At 44.3% G+C, this 17051-nt stretch overlaps 1 protein-coding gene and 1 non-coding gene across 8 annotated transcripts in view; one reads left to right on the forward strand and one right to left on the reverse strand.

Moving 5' to 3' along the window:
• The window catches only part of CRACR2A (calcium release activated channel regulator 2A), a 137254-nt gene that overhangs the window by 62629 nt on the left and 57574 nt on the right, over positions 1-17051 (reverse strand). For all 7 annotated transcript variants that reach the window (XM_024568830.4, XM_045200214.3, XM_024568747.4 and 4 more), the window contains 3 exons: positions 11336-11586; positions 2434-2545; positions 1117-1300 (listed from right to left, as the gene is read on the reverse strand). In XM_024568830.4, coding sequence (XP_024424598.2) covers positions 1117-1300; positions 2434-2545; positions 11336-11551 — 512 coding nt within the window. In that variant the 5' untranslated portion in view covers positions 11552-11586. The remainder of the gene's footprint in view (positions 1-1116; positions 1301-2433; positions 2546-11335; positions 11587-17051) is intronic.
• LOC112316895 (small nucleolar RNA SNORA67) lies at positions 13481-13602 on the forward strand. The gene has a single exon (XR_002976049.1). It is a non-coding gene; the product is annotated as a small nucleolar RNA SNORA67 (small nucleolar RNA).

Here is a 17051-nt window from a genome sequence, read left to right on the forward strand (position 1 = left end):
CCAACCCAAGACCTAAAGACCCAAATACGAAAAGGCAAAAGGCAACAGAAAAAGGGGGTAGAATGTATCCCATGTTTTTCAGGCTACTCTTAGGTTTCCATTAGCTATACCATCATTTTATTTTATTTTATTATTTCAGTTTATATCATTTCATTTCATTCCATTTTAAATATCAGGGCTCAGATTCACGTGTTTCTTTATTCCAAAACACTTTTGCAAAAAAAAAAAAAAGGCGGGACAGTATTATGGTTTTGTTTTTTTTTAAACAATCTTACCCTGAGGATGTGTTTATTGATTTTAGAGACAGAGGAAGGGAGACAGAGAGAGAGAAATGCCAATCGGTTCCCCTTCTCATCCCACATGCACCCCAGCTGGGGACCAAACCTGCAACCCAGGTATATGCTCTGACCAAGAATCAAACCCACGACCTTTTTGGTGCACAGGGTGATTCTCCAATCAACTGAGCCACCTGGCCAGGGCAGGGGTATTATGTTTTCTTTGAAGTTCCAATCATCTAAAATTTTCAGCTGAGCTACTGATTATCCAAGTGGTGGGCTGGTAAAACTGGTTAATTTCCTGCCTTGGCTTCCTGACAGGTTTGGTTTGGCTCAGGGATAGAACATGCAGGCACTTCCACAAAGGGTGCCTTTTCCAGGAGCATGCCATGGTGGGGTAGCTTGGAGGCACTGCAGCTGCAGAGGCCCTGGTTGGCTCCAATGGAGGGGGCCATGCTGGTGAGCTGATAGTGAAGCCTTAGGCAAAACACACTGAAAAACCCTCCAGTCCTAGCACAGCTCTCTAATGGGTGAGCTCTCCTCACTGAGCCACAGATTGTGCTGATAATGAACCTCAGGAAATGAAGAGAGTGGGAGAGTAGGGAGGTAGGGTGATTCCTGTGGAAAAAGTGGGAAAAGCAGAGGCAGAGACAGAGCCCCTCAGCGTCACACACAGACAGGTCATTGCAAAGGGCAGGCTGTATGGAGCGAATCTCATAGCTGGCAGCACAGAGCCTGGGGCCTAGAACTCAGGGCTTAACACACATGATGGTTGGATGGAACAGATAAAGAGGTTCCTCCTAGGCTGGGCTCCATCCCCCAAAGCACTGTCATCACTTACTCTTCCAAAACGTTTTGGGCTCCCAGTTTGTCCATCAGCATCTGGAACTGGGCTTCCTCATCTTCATCCATGTCACCCAGATCCTCTTCTGCTCTAGACTGATACACCTTCTCTTCCTGGAGTTGGGCCACCCATTCACCTGCATCTTCCTGACTTGGTTTGTTCTGGCTGAAGAAGAAGTGACCTGGGGGTTGCATGGCACAAGGACCTGAATCAGGCAATACTCACCTAGGAAGACCTTCGCTTTCTCAGTTGCCAAGAATCATTTGAGGTTCATCTGAGAGGAGAAAAGGGGAAACTCCCTATAGCAAAGATCCTTGGATATCGTGTTCTGTATTTTGTGTCTTTCCTACTTCAAAGAGATTCTGCTAGAGATGCCAGAACCTGGGAAATGCATAACAAGTTCTCTGGCACCTTGGTGGTTCTTAATCCTTTAAAGTCTGGTTTAAAATACATACCTTCATCGATTTCTTCTCTAAACAACAAGACCTTTCTCTCCATTGCATCCCAGCAACCTGACTGTCTACACTCCATGTTATCATCTAGTTATCCCTTCCACCAGCATCACTGTACTTCACACTCACAAGTTACTGTACAGTTTCAAGTATACTTTTTCCATACTCATACAGCCTAGAAGTACAGCAATCTGTCTTATCCTCCCTCCTAAGTCAATTACAAACTCCTAAAGTCAGGAAAGGCATCCAATCCTTCACAGGAAACTATATGGCACCTGGTCTGAGCCAGAAGTGTGGTGAAACTTGCCTGTTGATTTAGCTGATCAATATCTGTTCTAATCAAATATCAGATCAGTCTAATTTGATAGCATAGCTGTTTTTTTGTCTTCTTCATGGATCTCCAGTCTCCTTCCTCCTGGTTACCTTGAGAATGACCAGTCTATTCAAACCCTCTTGAAATTCCTCTGATAGCTGCCACCCTCAACCTGGAAGACTCAGCCAGACTTGGGCTGGAGCAAGTCATGTAGTCTTCCCACTCTGTTGTCCTCTAGAATCAAGGCAGAAGCTGTCAATTTCATCTCAGCTCCCCCTTTTATGCCAGACCTTTTGCCAGAGCTTCCCTGTATTCCTCTTGCCATTCCTGGGTGGCAGAGAACTTGGCAGTGACAGTGTGGTGAGAGAGCAGTGGTGTGAGCAGCCAATGAGGACATGTGAAAAAAAATGCCCCAAAATATCAGAGCCTGAAAACTTTAGGAGGGCAGAAAGCTTGTGCTCCCAGGACCCTCAGACCTGGTGGGGTAAGGGTGAACTTTATGTAGAGTTAGGTAGACATAACGGGGCTCCAGTCTCCATCAGAACTTACTAAACCCAGTGGTGAACTCCTCTGGAGTGAGAAAGCCATTGCCATCAGCATCCAGCGCATCAAACACATCCTCCAGATCCTCCAGGCTGAGTGGCAGCTCTTTATGGAGCCTCTGAAAGGAACCCAGACCACATTGGTTAACACTGATCATCATGGAGGGCTGCCTGGGACCTCCTGCCATAAATGTCTGGAGTTGGCCCTGTCCTACAAAAGCCAGAAGCAAGCTTCTACAGACCACGTTGCCATCACTCTCCACTGAATATTAGAATGTAGACCATTATTGGGCGCCTACCAAAGTGCTAGGCAATTTGCTAAGTGAGTTATAAATAACTGTATAAATACGTACATATTTATTAATATATTTCTATATATTTTATATCTATAAACATATATTTGCACTGAATTATCATGACAATCCTTGGAGGTGGGCATTATTATCGCCAATTTATAGATGAAGTGTGAAGTTAAATGACCTGTCCTAAGGTTGCCGAGCCCGTAAATGACAGTGCCAGGAGTCAAATCCAGGTCCGACTCCAGAGCCGGCACTCTGCACAACTGCAGTGGGCTGACTGTATCTGAAACTGCACAGGACTGAATCCTGTCGTAGGGTAATGCCCACACAATGTGGTGCTGTCAAGTTAAAGGATCTAACATATGTAAAGGATATAACACAGTGCCTGGCAGAGAGAAAGATCCTGACCCACCAAGGCCACTCAGTGAGTAGGTGGCAGAGCAAGGCTTTGTGCCCAGTTTCTCCCACTCTGCCTGAGCCCCCATCCTTTGCCATGCTACCTCCCCTGTGGAGATGCAGGTGAGGGTCACACTCTCAGAGCCTTCCCTGATGAGGCCACTCATGTCCCAGGGCCCCTGCACCACATTTTTAAGTTCTCTGGACACACATGTTGGCCCTTCAGCTCCAAGTGGGAACTGGATAAGCCCTCTTTGTCCCTCTGAGCGACCTGCACCCATCACACCAGCCTGTGCCCTGCACTCACTCCCTGAAGGGCTCTCAACTAATTCCTGATAAGTTGTTAACTGCCACGGGCTGAAGGTATCAGTACCCCAAGAGTATTCATGTTTTAAAGGGAACCTGGACAAGACAGTGTGTGAGGAGGTCATAAACACAGACCTGAGTCCTGGGCTAGTTAGGACCATACCAGGATGGAAGGGCAGGGACCCACTGATGGGAGAAGCAATGTGGCTGAGCTGTGCGCGCTGCCCTCGGGCCTTCTGCCTGATGTGCAGTGACCTCATGCCATGGCTAATTTGCATAGTTGAGCAACTGTCCTCTTATACTCTACTAATTTAAGTCTCCAAATGAGGACTCCCCAAGGAGTCCATTATATAGCCCAGTCAACCCTTCCCTTTTCCCCCCAGTTAACCAAAGGACAACTGCTTATTATAGCCTGTAGGTAGCCTTTAGGTACAAAAGTGACTAACAGCTGAAGACAATGAACACAGGGCAGTAGGGAGGATATACACACTCATCTGGACCCCACCCTCCAAAAAAAGCTGGCAGGTGTGAAAGCCTGTAACATAACATGCAAGAATACTTGGCTTGATCCCATGGCAAAATGCTAGCTGATAAGCCATAACATTTAATTTGGCAGGTATGTGCACTAAGGGAGACTAAGATGCATTACAAAGTGGGAAGAGAGAATGATGTGAAAGTCATTAGAGGAATTGCCTTAAACATGAATGAATTTTTTTAAGGGGACTGAGAGTGTGTGCAAAAATTCTAGAAGTGCATCTGCTTAGCATAAAGCAGAATCTCTGGCTAACCAACAATCCATAAACCAGCTGTCTCAAAAGCCACAGGAAGAGAATGGGGAGTGAGGAGTCAAATTTGCAAGCAGGAAGTTTATTAGCTCCACTGAAACAAAAGGCATCACATTGGAGGTGGGGTGAAAACCCAAGCTCCTGCCCCACCCAGATTCTAGTCCCTTCTTTGGAAATATCCTTCTTCCCTCCCCACCCTCAGCCCAGGATTCCTGGACTTGGTGTGAAATGTGGCATCTCACACTGTGCTGGAGCTGGAAGTGGGCTGGAAGGAAACAGCAGAGGTTGGTGGGATCCTCAGCTTGGCTTTCACCCAAACCACCCAAGCATGGAGCCTTTTCTCTTGTTAGGGTGAACCAGGAAAAGCTATGTCATACCCCACTTTAGGCACTATTCCTAAATCTAACAGTACTTCCCACCACAAATCCTTCCCATTATCTAATTCCAATCTCACTGTTTACATCTCAAACCCGGTTTCCTCTTTCTGTTGTCAGTGAATATGGGGGGGCAATATTATACCTTCCAAGTAATTCCTACTCTTTTTTTTAATCCTCAAGGATATATTTATTGATATTTAGAGAGAGAGACTGATGTAAGAGAGAAACACTGATCCCGTTGTCTCCCATACATGCCCCAACTGGGGATTGAACCGACAACCTAGGCATGTGCCCTGACTGGAGATCAAACCGGCAACCTTCTTTTTTTTTTCAGTGTAGAGGATGACACTCTAACTGACTTAGCCACCCAGCAAGGGCAATTCCTACTCTTCATATCCTGGCAAATTAGTACTGAGCGCTTCTTAAGCCTTCCCTGCAAGCCGCACCACGCCAGACTCTGTAACCTGTCTTTATTGGTCCTCCTTGAAAAATCCTTTAGTCTTAATAACTATAATTATCTCTTATTTATCTTTCCTCTTAGGGCCTTGCAGAGCTATGTAAAATCAGCTTATTCTGGTCCTGTCCCCTGGTGTGCCTAGTGTGCTGTCTATGGACAAGATTATTCATTCCACTGTGGGGAAAACCTGTGAGGCTCTGACATTTGCCTAAAGTCAAGTGGAAACCAGCGCTGGGATGAATACCCAATTTCCCATTCAGGGCTCCCACTAGAGTCCAATGGGCCTCTGATGTAACATTCTCTAAATCCCTATCTGCTTACCATTCCAAACCTGCTCACCTACCGCCAAAAGTTTGTGTGGCCAGCACCACCACACACTGGCCTTGCAGAGACCCTATTCACTTTCCACCACCTGGAAGGGCAGGTGTGGAGAGAAGGGACACAGGAGGACTTCAGCTTGCCCTATTCCCATGGCCCACAGCCCCACCAGCTCTTCAGAACTTTGTGACTCCTGTAAACACTGGCCTCCATCCACTGCCTTCAGGTTAACCCTGAGCCCCTCCTTCCCTCTCAGCTCAAGCCTCACTTCCTCAGTAAGTCCCTGTGTTCTCTAGGTTAGGATACACAGGCTCCTCAAAGCCATTTCTCTCATTCATAAGTATTTTATGTACTGTAGATGTGATTCGCTAATGAGAGTCTGCTCCTTCAGTGGACTGGAAGCTGAGAACAGGAGCCCCATTTACTTTTCCTCACCCTGTGTCCCCAGGATCTAGCCCAGTGCTGACAAACATGGAGTATTTAGATATTTGTTGAATAAGTGAGTGACTAAGAGTGATTGCAGGGGACCCTGAAGTCCGTTTCTGGAGCACTGGTCTAGACTCCTGCCCAGCACTACTGCAGATTCCCAGGCAAGGTCTAATCAACTGGGGGATGTGGACCAGGGTGCAGTCCTGCAGCAGCAGTGCTGAGGGCTCAGCTCCCAGAGCCACAGGAAATGCTGTCTTCTGCGGCACTGCAGCCAGACCCTCTACCTTCCTGGTCACCAGCTCAGTAACATGCCTTAAAGCAAATGTCTGCACTGCTTTAAACACATCTAAGGGAACACTCATTACACAGAAAACCAGAAGAGCTCCATCTTTACAACCAGAATGAAAGTCCCCCTCTTTCTGGGGCTTCCACAGCAGCCTGTTCAGACCTGTGTCCCAGCATCAACCATTCTTCCCTGTGGTAGAGCTGAGCTTCCAGAACCAAAAACCTTCACAGTGAGGGTGTGAGGTCTGGGAGGCAGGATCTACCTTTTTTCTGCTTTGTGGTTTGATGGACTTGGTTCCAGCGGATTACTTGGTATAGACTAGAGTTTCGCAACCTCTGCCCTATTGACATCTTAGGATGGAGAATTCTTTTTTGGAAGGGGAGTAAAGATGGAGCTCTAATGTGCATTATAGGATATTCAGTGACATTCCTGGACGTTACCTACTAGATACCAGTAGCACCTTCCTCTCCAGTTGTTTCAATTAAAAATATCTGTAGCTATTGCCAAATGTCCTATAAGAGGCAAAATTGCCCTCACTCATTCATACTGGACACAAACAAGAATGGCAACAGCTAGATAAAAATGGAAGGTGCCTTGGTCAGCAGAAAAGCCCTTTGTTTATCTCTGCAGGAGGACAGAGGGCTTGCACTTACAACCACAGTCTGACGGGGCAGCCACTGTGGAAAACAGTAGGGCAGTCCCACAAAAGATTAAACATAGAGTTACTATACTATGTAATAGTGTATTACAGTAATTCCACTTCTGGTTATATACTCAAGATAATTGAAAGCAGGAACTTGAATTGAAATGCCCATAAATAAATGGGCATTTATTTATATGCCCATGTTCACAGCACTATTATTCACGATCAAAGATGTGAAGCAGCACACGTGTCCCCTGACCAGGGAACAGAAAAACAAAATGAGGTATGCACTACAATGGAATATTATTCAGCCACAAGAACGAAGGATATTCTGACATGTGCTCCAGTGTGGATGAACCTTGAAGACATTTTGCTAAGTGAACCACGCAGTCACAGAAGGGCACGCACTGTGTAATCCCACTTACATGAGGTTCCCAGAGTACTGAAACTCACAGACGGAAAGTAGGACAGTGGCTGCCAGGAATGGGGGGGCAATGGGGACTTAGTGGGCAATGGGCACAGAGTTTCTATTTTGACGATGAAAGGGTTCTAGAGATGGATGGTGGTGATGGCTGCACGAGAGTGAACATACTGAACACCACTGAACTATACACTTAATTTTTTTAAATGGTCTATTTTATGTTATATACATTTTACCACAATTTTAAAAATTTCAGTGTGGAGGACACAAGGGTCTGGGTTAAGACACAGTGTATAAGTCCCTCCCTTCCCCCACCCGATGCTGCACCCAAAACACACAAGTGCGTGTGTGGAGGGGTTTTCAGGTCCTGGTCTCAGGACTAAGTGCTGCACCTGCATCCACTCATACATTTCTTCCAATGCTGGAAGGTACTATAATAATTCACAAGGAAGAAGCTATGGGCAGAGGGTGCTGAGCCATACAAACTCACATTGCTAGTAAGTTGCAGATTCAGGATTAAAACTTAAAACTCAGGTCAACTTACACACAAAAAAATCTTTTAAAAGTCTTCTTGTTAACCTAAATCAGGAGTCAGCTAACTTTTGGTGTAAACTTTGCACCAAATAGCCCATATTAGGCTTTGCAGACCCTTTGGTCTTTGTCACAAACTGCTCGACTCCGCCGTCAGAGTGTGAAAGCTGCTGTGGACAATATGTAACTGAGTGAGCACACTGTGTTCCAACACAACTTTACCTGCAAGAACAGATGCTGGGCCAGATCTAGTTGGTCTGCCAGTTCCTAGATAATTCTTAAGAATCTGGCTGAGACAGGAGCTCTAGGCAGTGTTAGGAGGTGGGTAATCATTTTACTCCTCTAAAATATCAGGGAAACGAGGTTTTTGAGGCTGTATGTTTCTTCAGAGAAAACACCTCCTGCCTTCCATCTCCCTCCTCCAGCTGCAGGAGTCCCTTCGTGCCCTCCAGCCTGGCCCTTTCATGTCCCTCTGTCCCTGTGAGGCAGGACTGATTCTCAGTCTGGACCCTCAGCTCTCTAGGGCCCTCTGCTTCTCTAGGCCAGGGGTCCCCAGCCTCTGGGCCACAAACCAGCACCAGACCATAGACCAGTACTAGTCCAGGCCTGTTAGGAACTGGGTCACACAGCAGGAGGTGAGCTTAAATAAAATGAGCTTGAATCATCCCCAAACCATCCCCCCACCCCAGTCCATGGAAAAATTGTCTTCCACGAAACCGGTCCCTGGTGCCAAAAAGGTTGGGGACCGTTGCTCCAGGGGACTGCATAGACCTCACCTTGAAAAGCAATCTATACCCCAGTTCTTCCTGGAGTGATTGATCCCTTGGAACCCAGAGAGCTTTCTTGGGAAGGAGGGAGTGAAGTCTGAGGGGCAATGGGTAGAGTTGAGGACTCTCAAACTGCTGCCTAAACTCTGTTCACACAGGTCAGGAGCCACTGTGTGCTGTCGCTGTAGCAGAATGTCTGTGTGCAGATCCTAGCAGAGGGTGGCATACAGTCCTGTTCTCAGCGCAGCCCACCTCGGGTACCCCAGGGACCTCAAAGGAGAAAGGCTTCTCCTGGCCCCGTTCCTTTCCTCTCTGCTTCATCAGAGCAGATGAACCACCTCCTGCTGGGGCTCAGCCACTGTGGCTGTCTCCCCACCTCTCAGAGGACTGCGAAGTCCATCTCACCCTCTGCCCGTGGACTTTTGTTAATCAGAATGAGAACAAGAGTACTGGGTGAGGAGCTAACTTTCCCATTCAGTTTTTAAAAGAACAGCAAGCTCTCCATAACTTTGTTCTGACTCTGCCTCTCCACCTGCCCCCTCCAGCCCCTAGGTTCTCCATCCCACGTGGCCCACAGCTGCTTTTTCCTTGAGAGCCATTCTCTGCTTTAAAGGGCCTTTCCTGGTGGCTGAACTTTTGTGTGCAAACGCTTTGAACTCTTCTCCCTCCAGTTCCTGTGAGGCTGTGCTAGGAGCTGATGGTGAGAAAGGTGGTGGTAGCCAGGAGCTGGCCACCAACCACAGGGGCGACGACCACCCTGCAAAGGAGCTGCACATGGGAGTGACATGCAGCAGTCCGCTGTCTGTAGGTTCTGCCCAGGAGAAGCAAGGGGCACGTGGACTTTACACAGCCAGCCCAGGGTCCACAATGAGAGGGTAACTGTTGTTCATTCATCCCTTTCTAGCCCGTCTTTCTCCAGACACAACCAATGAAAGCATCAGAGAGCTGCTAAATGACACATTTTGTTCTCTCTTGATAGCACTTTCTTAGTCTGAAAAAATGAAAAAATTTCACATTTCATTGTCCACAGTTACACTGAAATTTCAGGCAGCTAAAGAGCTGGTAGAAATAAGTGCCAGGTGGGACGTCCAGCCCCTTTCCTCCTTCCTGGGTTGAGGACTTAGGGAGGAAGACAGAGGAGGAACATAGCTGAGTTGGTATCTCTGGCCTCAATGATTCTGAATTCATGCCACATCAAATAAAAATAATTTAACAATTCACCCTCGGCAGCTTAGAGTCCCCCTGCCTCTCCCTCCCTTCGTTAAGGAGTGGGCTTCAGTGAAGATTAACTGGGATTGATACAGAGAGTTGCACTGTGCTTTTGGCCCAGAATGACCCTCAGCGTATATGAATCCCCTTTTCTTTCTCTCTAGAGGGGACAAGCAAAAGTAAAGGATGATGCTGAAGCTATAACCACCAGGCAGTACTACCACAGACCTGTGAGGGAATTTTGCAGGCATGGTTTGTCACTGCTTTCCACAAAGCACACTAAAGCTGGCCTTCCACATGAAGTGGGACTTTGGGAATGAGTTTCAGTGACAAAAATTTATTGAGGGGTCAATTACTAAAAACAAGGGTGGTCTGAGGTCACTTGCGGGCTCGGTTTCCCAGGTGTTTTCCCTCAATTTGTGCAACTACTGGATGGTTGAAGGGTGCTGGGAAAAGCCTGAAAACACCACCCTCTGGTGCCAGGACAGAAGGACTGGCTCCTTCTTAGCCTCCAGGCCTTGCGTCCCCCACGTGTGAGCAGCGGTGGGACTGATACTAATGAGGCCTACATTTCATTGCCAAACCTTAGTGTATTCTGAAAACCTACACTTCAAAAAAGAAAACCTTCAAAAAAGAAAGCCATCATAGGTCTTTCTCCTAACAGCACAGCTAGCTTTCCCTCCAAAAATGCCCTCAACAGAGCAAGTGCTGACAAGATGTGGAGAAGAGATGCTTTTACAGAGCCCTGGTGGAGCCTGCATTTTATTTACTCACATCGGGGTGAAATCACAGCTGCAGTGTAAGGGATTTAAGTGAGACACCAAGAAGAAAATTTTGACACTAAAGGTGGAAAGGCATTGGATCAGGGGTGGGCAAACCACACCCTGGGCTATAAATTAGACCTATTCCATTTTTGTATGACCAGTGAACTAAGAATGGCCTTTACACTTTTAAGTGCTTGAATAAAATAATTGGCGATGCATTAAAATTATGTAAAATTCAAATTTGTGTCCGTAAAGTTTCATTGGAACAAAGCCAGTCTCATTCATTTACATTTTGCTTGTGGCTGCGGTACAGAGCTGAGTAGTCAGGATAAAGACTGCTTGGCCCATTAAGCCTGAAATATTTACTCTCTGGCCCTTACAGACAAAGTTTGCTGAGACCTGCACTAGGCGATGGCATGCATCAAGGATCTGCAGTATCTCTCTCTGGAAATGCTTACACATGGGGTTAAATGTATCTGGGTTTCAGGGTGAGGGACAGACTAGATGAGCTCCAGAAACACCTTCCTCCCGGGTCCTGCACCCGACACACACGGCACCTCACAGGAAGGACTTTGGCAGAGCTTGGAGCTTTGCTGTGAAGCAACAAGTCAGTACCTTTCTACCTTTGTTTCAGAAGGTTCTTCACCATCTCTTACTTAACTACCTTATGTTGCTGTCGCTGTCTTCCCACCCCTGGGGAGTTACTGAGTCAGAGAGGGGAAATAACCCCTGAGTATGACAGCAAGTAAAGGTCAGGAAAAAAAGGAAACCAGGAGAGTTTGAACTGACGCCTCCTTCCAGGGCAGAGCTGATGGCATCTCTTCTATTAAAGACATTACCTCCAATGGGGCAAGTGCTAACCTGAGGCAGGGACACCCAGGCGATCTGGCATTCCAGGTAGACAGCTGGGGCCCCTCTTACCTGCATATCCCTCCTGGCGATGAAGCCCTTGCCCTCTGTGTCGCAGGTCTGGAAGAATTCCTGTGCCTTCCTCAGCATGGCCAGCTCTGCCTGCACCAGCTTCTGGCTCTCCTTACACTCCAGGTTGTCCAGGGGACCCAGGCAGGCACCACTCCCCTTTAGTCCCTGAGCAGGTCTCTGAGGTCTAGAGACCACTCTCTGGTCAGGCGTAGCCATCCAGGTTTGTCAGTTTCTTCAGTTCCTTTCAGACACTGAGAAAGGAAAATGAGAGAGAGATGGGTGTGCTGGGGAAGAAGTGAGGCTGAGAAAGAATGACAAGGGACTTGAGAATGGCTCACCAGTGTGCCCCAGCATCTCTTAGCAATCACCTCTTGATTAGTAGATGCTCAGGACAAGGGGGAGTGTCCTGTGATCACTAATAGATTGGCCAGCCCATCAAAGAGAAAAGAGAAGCGGGGTGGGAGGATAGACATTTCCCAATTGAAAGGAAGTGGGTAGGTAGAGCAAGCCTGAAAATAATTTCTCCCAATTTTAACAAACAACAAAACAGATCCTGATAGACCAGCTACCATTTATAGAGACCATTGCACCAGGCAAAGGTTTCCACATACATTTTGTCATTTATTTTTCTCATCTCTCTGAAATAAATATTATCATCTCCATTTTATTAAGGCTCAGAGAGGTTGAGTGACTTGACCAAGGCCACACAGCAGTTTGTACAAAAATTTGAGATTTAAATGCAAGATCATCTAACTTGTATTTGATATTAATCCCACACTGTCCTGACTTCTCAGCATTGCCAAGGGTGGAGGGCTCCCCTCACTCAAATTCACTGTCTCCTGTATCACTCACAATCAACAAACCTTAGCCTCTGCCACAGACCTGCAGGGGCTGCAATGGATGGATGAGAAATTGCGCTCTGTCCCAAGGAGCTTCCTGTTGTACTGAGCTTCCCAGGCCTGGTTTGGCAACACCCAAGGCTGTCTTCAGCCAACAGAGAATCACAAATCATACACCTCGATCAGGTTCTTAAAGCCCCACAAATAGCTGTTTCAGAAGATGCATGGCAATGTGATATCATGGAAAGGCATGAAAAGCTGGGCTTCTAGTCTAGACACTGCTGCTACTAAGAGACCTTGAACAAGCGACCTGCCTGGGCCTCAGTTTCCTCATCTGTATAATGAGAAGGCTGGGTCTGTTGTCTTTTAGGGCACATTTCACTCTGATAGTCTGAAAAATTGGGTTAATGTGATAAAAGAAAATCTCAGTATCATTGTGTTTTTCCATCTAAAGATTTTTGAGGAGACTAGTTCAAATTTCAACTTCATGATAATATTTGAATTTTAAAACATAGATATGCACTGTAATACATTTGTGGGAAACTGGAGACAGTGGAGTCCTAAATCATAGCACCTGTGTCCATGGTCAGAAGAAAAGCAGAGAATTACTGTGTCACCAGGTGGGTTTCTCTAACTATTAGAGCCTGGGCCTCTGCCTCAGGTACATCATGACTCCAAAGTCATCTATTATTTCAGTCAATACCTTCTACCTACGAGATTTGTCAAGAGCTGTGGGCTTGGAGCTGAAGACTGCCTCTGGCCTTAGGAACGGACCCCATGGAACAGTCTGGACAAGGCAGAACAGGCTAACCTTCTCACTGCTCGGGCTGAACAAGGAACTCCCACCCTGACTCCTCTAATCAGCCTCCCACTCAGGAAATGGTCTTTTTCTTTATCCCTACTGGTGTGGATGGCCCATCACCTGATCATAAGCAGATTTAACATTTAATTCTGTCTTTCCCATAGGGGACCACCTTGAGTGGAAGTCCCCAGAGAGCAGGCCTGTGTCTGTGTGGTTAACTGCATTGCCTGGCACAACTGTGTGCAATGCTGAGTGTAGGGAGGACTTTTGGATAATGATAGTGGTAATATCTGAGCTTCTGTAAATACACAGTGTGAGCAGAACAGCTGTGATCTTCCTGCTGTCTGCAAGGTCTCTGCCATCTCATAGGCCCCACCTCATTCCCATCTGCTGTTCCAGTACACTAAGCTAATAATACCTGTCATTCCTTGAGGGATTTGACTTGCCAGGCCCCTAACCTACTTCATCCTATTGAAACCTGACAGCCTTCCATGAGGTAAGTAGGATTAAGATTCTTGCCCCTCTTCAGGAAAGTAGAAACTTGGAATAAAATCTGGCATGCCTTAGCTTTTCAGGGCAGAAGGTCATGTGTAATTGCCTTTGCCTTCCTTTGGCTGCCTACATGTACCAAAAAAAAAAAAAAAGATTACTGTCACATGGATGAGAAAACAGTTTGGGATAGGTTAAGTAACTCAAATCAAGGTCTAGTACAGTTAGAGACCTTTTGAACTTACAATACTACATTGCCTCCCTATCATGGGTCCCAGCTGTGGGCCTGCTCTTCACAGTCTACTCATCTCCAACTGATAATAACCTAAGTCACCTCCCAGAGGCATGCTCATCATTTTAACATTATTCATTCATTCATTCATTCATTCATATCTATTGACTACCATGTAGCAGGCTCTAAGCTAACACTGAGAAATGCAAACACGAATAAAACAGGGGCCTCGACCTCAATGACTAAGTCTCTAATGATGGGATTTTAGTCATGGTGACTGGCAGTAACAGAAGGTATTTTGGGTTGGATCCCTCCTCCATATCCTTCAAAATAGACTATATAGCAATCATCTACTACTGACAAGCTGGTGACTCAACTGAGTCCCTGAACTAGCCTGGGCATGGGAATTAGCAGAGATGATCTCTCATTTCTAGGTCTGACTCTCTCTGGCTCTCTGCCTTCCCTGGCCCATGTCGCAAGTAATGCATGTTATGAAAGGGCCAATCCAATAGTTCTAAAGAAGCCAGCTATGAGCATGGGTAGATAGCTACCTTGTCTTATTTGATTTTTAACCCCAGCTCTTAGCCCTGAACATGGCATAGAGTAGGTGCTCATTGATTGTTTGCTGAGTGAAGATCATTTTTTTGCTAAATTCTTTTGCAAGAAGGCCTGAAAACATATGTATTTTAGTCATGTAGCTCTATATTCAAGATTTTTGTTTTTTATCTTGTAAAGAATAAGCCCAGACTTCTGCTTCCAGAAAAGATGGAATTACAGGGACTGTATTTACCCTCCCAGTTGAAATAATAAAAAATCCAGACAAAATACATTTTAAAAAATGGTTTTCAAGACACCGGACATCAGGCAATAAAGGACAGGGCTGAGACTAGGATGAGCTGAGCCAGGCTCCTAAAGTACAAAGTTACAAGAAGCATTTACTCTCAGGTGCTAGCCCTGTTTTTGCAAAACTCTGTGTCTTCGTAAGTGTGAGGTAAAAGCCCTGCCCAGTGTGGGCTCAGCTGGTTGGGAATCATCCCACAAACTGAAAGGTTGCCAGTTTGATTCCCAGCTAGGGCACATGCAAGAAGCAACCAATTGAATTGATGTTTCTCTCCCTCTCTTTTTCCCTTCATTCTCCTCTCTTTAGAATCAATTTTTTTTAAATAAGGAGATAAAAAATTTAAAGAGCATCCAAAACTTAAAAAGAAATCCACTTTAAAAAATATGTATATGGGAGTGATTACCTTCTAAAATTTTGTACTGTAGGGGCCACACTCACCTCACCCTGGACCAAACCCTGTCCTTGAGAGATGGGAAACTAAACAAAATAAGCCCCATTATTGCCTCAGGCATTTTTAGGTCATGGCACAGGAAGGGGAAACCCAACCAGAGCCTGGAAAATTCCATAAGCTGAGAAAACCCAACTACATGCTACCTACGAGAAATGTACTTTAAACATAAAGACACAAGTAGGTTAAAAGTTAAAGATTGGAAAAATATATACCATGTTAACACTAGTCAAGAGAAAGCTGCATATTAATATCAGTAAAAGTAGATTCTAGAACAAAGAATATTAAGGAAGATAAAGTCATTTCACAATGATAAAGAAGTCAATTCATCAAAAGGTTATAACAGTCCTAAACACTTACACCCCTAATAACTGGGTTTTAAAATGATGAAACAAAAATGGATAGAACCACAAGGAGAAAGAGACAAATCCACAATCATATTCAAACATTTCAATAGCCCTGTATTAACAATTAATAAAACAAGTAGACAGAAATCAGTTAAGGATACAGAAGATTTGAACAACAATGTCAACTATCTTGACCTAATTGACATTTATAGAACACTCCACTCAACAAAACATGAATATACTTTATTTTCAAGTGTACATGGAATATTTACCACAACATTCCACATTCTGGTCCATAAAACAAGTTTTGATAAATTTTAAATGATTCAAGTCATGCAAAGTATGTCATCTGATCCCAGTGGAATTATGTTAGAACCAGTAACAGAAAGACCTCTGGAAAATCCTCAAATATATGAAAACTATGAACCTTACTTCTTAATAACCCATTTTGATCAAAGAAGAACTTAACTCAGTCAAAAAAATAAATAGGAAAATTAAAATATTTTGTACTAAATAAAAAAAGTACAATATATCAATTTGTAGAATATTTCTAAAGCAGTACTCAAGAAAAAAATTTATAGCACTAAACATACATGTATGCACACACATATATATGGAAAAAAAGGTCCCAAATCAATGACCTCAGCTTCTACACTAAGAAACTAGAAAAAGAAGAGCAAATTAAACACAAAATAAGGAGGAAAAAATAATAAATATCAGAGAAGAAATTAATGAAATAGAAAACAATAAAGAAAAACAGAAAAAGCTTAAGAAACTAAAAGCTGGTTCTTTTAGAATATCAGGAAAGAGAGAAAACACAAATTACAATATCAGGAATTTGAAAAGTAAAACCATTACAAATTCTACAGACATTAAAAGGCTAAAAAGGGAATATTATAAACAACTTTATGCCAATAAACTTGATTATTTAGATGAAATGGACAAATTCCTTGAAAAGCATTAAATATCAAAAAAGAAATAAAGAACATGAATAATATTATATCTCTTTTTAAAATTAACCTGACAGTTAAAAATCTTTCTACAAAAACCTTAGAGGCCCAGATACCTACATTGATAAATTCTACCAAATATTAAAAGAAAAACTAATACCAATTCTATGCAAACTCTTCCAGAAAATTGAAGATGAAATAGTTCCTAACATATTCTATGAGGGCAAGATTATTCTGATACCAAAATTGGGAAAAGATATTAAAAGAAAAGTAAAATACAGGCCAATAGCCCTCATGAGCATAGATGCAAAAATTCTTTAGAAAACTTTAAAATATTGAAACCAACACCATATGGAAAACAAATAATACATCCTGACCAAGTGGGGTTTCATCCTAGGAATGCAAGCATGATTTAACATTTGAAACTCAATAACATAATTCACCATATTAACAACTTAAACAAAGACAAACTTTATGATCATCTCAATAGATGTGGAAAAAGCATTTGACAAAACACAACTGCCACTACAGATAAAAACTCTCAGAAAACCAGGAATGTAAAGGAGATTTGCCCAACCTGAAGAAGGGCATCTATCAAAAAACTAACAGCTAACATCATACTTCATCAAGAAAAACCAAATGCTTTCCCCTATGATCAAGAAAAAGATAAGAATGTCTGCTCTTACCACTTCTATGCAGCATTATGTTGGAGATTCTAGCCAGTTCAATGAGGCAAGAAAAAAGAAAAGGTCCAGATTGGAAAGGAAG

This window comes from Desmodus rotundus, chromosome 3 (genome assembly GCF_022682495.2).
Source record: "Desmodus rotundus isolate HL8 chromosome 3, HLdesRot8A.1, whole genome shotgun sequence".
In the NCBI taxonomy this organism is placed as follows: Eukaryota; Metazoa; Chordata; class Mammalia; order Chiroptera; family Phyllostomidae; genus Desmodus; species Desmodus rotundus.